The sequence below is a fragment of the Oncorhynchus gorbuscha genome, linkage group LG15, assembly GCF_021184085.1.
Source record: "Oncorhynchus gorbuscha isolate QuinsamMale2020 ecotype Even-year linkage group LG15, OgorEven_v1.0, whole genome shotgun sequence".
NCBI classification, from domain to species: Eukaryota; Metazoa; Chordata; class Actinopteri; order Salmoniformes; family Salmonidae; genus Oncorhynchus; species Oncorhynchus gorbuscha.
The window spans coordinates 9,754,928-9,757,903 of record NC_060187.1 but is presented as its reverse complement, the minus strand read 5'-3'; the positions used below and the strand labels follow the sequence as shown (position 1 = coordinate 9,757,903).

At 42.4% G+C, this 2,976-nt stretch overlaps 1 protein-coding gene across 4 annotated transcripts in view; it reads left to right on the top strand.

Annotated features, from left to right (window-relative positions):
* Positions 1-2,065, top strand: part of LOC123997487 (receptor-type tyrosine-protein phosphatase C-like) — a 67,022-nt gene extending 64,957 nt beyond the window's left edge. For all 4 annotated transcript variants that reach the window (XM_046301776.1, XM_046301778.1, XM_046301777.1 and 1 more), the window contains 2 exons: positions 1,310-1,391; positions 1,573-2,065. In XM_046301776.1, the coding sequence (XP_046157732.1) occupies positions 1,310-1,391; positions 1,573-1,596 (106 nt within the window). In that variant the 3' untranslated portion in view covers positions 1,597-2,065. The remainder of the gene's footprint in view (positions 1-1,309; positions 1,392-1,572) is intronic.
* The last annotated feature ends 911 nt before the right edge of the window (positions 2,066-2,976 follow it).

Here is a 2,976-nt window from a genome sequence, read left to right as displayed (position 1 = left end):
GGAAAATAGGTTTATTCAAATAGGACAAATCATGTTTGGAAGTAGATGGCCATTCTCCCCTGTCCTCAGTGGTGCTCTCCTGTGATGCTATCCTGTGATTCTCTCCTGTGATTCTCTCCTGTGATTCTCTCCTGTGATTCTCTCCTGTGATTCTCTCCAGTGATTCTCTCCTGTGATTCTCTCCAGTGATTCTCTCCAGTGATTCTCTCCTGTGATTCTCTCCTGTGATTCTCTCCTGTGATGCTATCCTGTGATGCTATCCTGTGATTCTCTCCCGTGATTCTCTCCTGTGATTCTCTCCTGTGATTCTCTCCAGTGATTCTCTCCAGTGATTCTCTCCTGTGATTCTCTCCAGTGATTCTCTCCTGTGATTCTCTCCTGTGATTCTCTCCTGTGATGCTATCCTGTGATTCTCTCCCGTGATTCTCTCCCGTGATTCTCTCCAGTGATTTTCTCCTGTGATTCTCTCCTGTGATTCCCTCCTGTGATTCTCTCCTGTGATTCTCTCCTGTGATTCTCTCGTGTGATTCTCTCCAGTGATTCTCTCCAGTGATTCTCTTCCGTGATTCTCTCCTGTGATTCTCTCCAGTGATTCTCTCCAGTGATTCTCTCCTGTGATTCTCTCCTGTGATTCTCTCCAGTGATTCTCTCCTGTGATTCTCTCGTGTGATTATCTCCTGTGATTATCTCCTGTGATTCTCTCCTGTGATTCTCTCCAGTGATTCTCTCAAGTGATTCTCTCCTGTGATTCTCTCCTGTGATTCTCTCCAGTGATTCTCTCCTGTGATTCTCTCGTGTGATTCTCTCGTGTGATTCTCTCGTGTGATTCTCTCGTGTGATTCTCTCCTGTGATTCTCTCCTGTGATTCTCTCCTGTGATTCTCTCCAGTGATTCTCTCCTGTGATTCTCTCCTGTGATTCTCTCCTGTGATTCTCTCCAGTGATTCTCTCCAGTGATTCTCTCCAGTGAACAAAGGAACAGGATGTAGTTTATAACCCAGCCCTGTGGTTGACCAATTAGAATAACTTGCAATAAAACTGGGCCAATGGCCAAACAACAAGTATTCTATTTCAGACTCAGTATATAGACACATTCCTGCCATGTCCACGCATGAATCCCCATTACAGAAAAAACACTATTTCCCTTGATCATTAGTACTGTACTGACCTCTCGTCCTCGGTCTCTGCGTTGTGTATTTATCTCCAAAATATTATTCTATTAATGACGGGAATTGTGACTGTGATTGTTTTGTAAATATTTGCATCTTTGATTTAAGTTGTCTTTTCTGTTTAACCCTCTTTTCTTTCAGCACAACATCTGAGACAAAGACAACTGTCATGTTCATTAGTGGAACAGTTCCCTTGCCTCGAGGATTCAGAGGGGTAAAAACTGTAAGTTAGGTTTCCATTTTGAAACTCACTGTATTATCCTTCATGCATGAGCTCTGCTATTTCTACCAAAATGGTGCCCTTGAAGGTGTAATACCTTTGGATTGGTTTGACCAAATCCTAGCCATATTGAACACAAAGGGGTCTTTAAAAAAGAATAATAACACAGACTTTTATGTTCAAGGATGCTTGGTACACCCTTAGATGATGCCACTTCTACTGGTTTACTTGAGGAACGCCTCAGGAACCTGAGAAAGAGGCGTCGGAGACCAGGGCGGCTCAACTCTACATCTGCAGCCGCTGAAGATATAACAGACAAAGCAGGAATCCTGTATTGACAATGATATTAGGCCACATTTTAGTTTGATGGTTTCCTAGATGTTCTACTGTATTTCAGGCATCAGCTGCAACTTTGTTGATATACACAACTCACTATATTTAGGGAAAGAGGGATTTCCCAGGTGAAATGTAACTTGATATGACATACTTTTTGCCAGTGGCGATCCGACATTCAGGGCAGGTGGAGCAGAGTCCCACATTTTTAGCTTAAAAACATAACATAAAAATTTGTGTTGGGGGGGGGCTGTTTTGCATGTTATTTTGCCATTAATATGTGTCACATTTCAGTTCGCAAACAATTTTTAAAAAATCATTTAATTAATAAAGCCGCAGACAAACATGGTCTCTTTTTTGATTTCTTGAGTAAGGCAGCTCCAAAATGCAGGTGTTTCAGCCTAGCTCAGTGCTTTCTGTGGTGGTGGGGCAGCCAGCAGATGATACAGGTGTTTCAGCCTAGCTCAGTGCTTTCTGTGGTGGTGGGGCAGCCAGCGTAAGGGGTTGGCAATATTCTCTAGTTGCACTGTGATTGGCTCAGTGTTCTGTCACTCGTGAGGACACTAAAGTCACTGCAAAATCTAAGGGTAGAGCTGGAAAATTCAAGCCCCTTGGATGCTGCCATAGAGTTACATTAAAAGTGCCCGTCCAAGAAGGTTCAGGGTCATTGGCTACAGATACAATGATGTCAAATCATGTTATATGTACAGTACCTTTGATTGGACTGATCATGTCAACATCATACTTTCAAAATATTGGCTAGCAGTCATCATCATGAATTAAGTCAACAATCTGCTGGCAAATCCTTAGATAAATTATAGATCAAATGTATCGGTGCTCATCGGCCTTTGGACATAAACATTACACAACAAGTTGGAAATCGCTAATTCAACAATGACTGGTTTGGAAAGAATCAGTGGCTAACTGCAAACATTGCAAAGCAATCACTAGCCCGAGTGGGTTCATGGTCCCAATTCTGGGTTTAAGGGTCTCTTTTCCAAGCTTAAAATTATAAACATTCAACATTGGCCATGCTGTCAATTCAGCATGATTTCTGCCACGTTAAAAACAACTGTGAACTCGGAACTGGCAAATCTATCTTCAATGAGTTCAAGACAACTGGGAATCTCGGGGAAAAACAAGCTCAGACTGGGAAAATATGTTTTGAACGGTCATACATCTCGGAATTGTAAGTCGGGAACTTGGGCCTCTTTCTAGAGCTATGACCTGAAGATCACTGACGTCATCATGATTC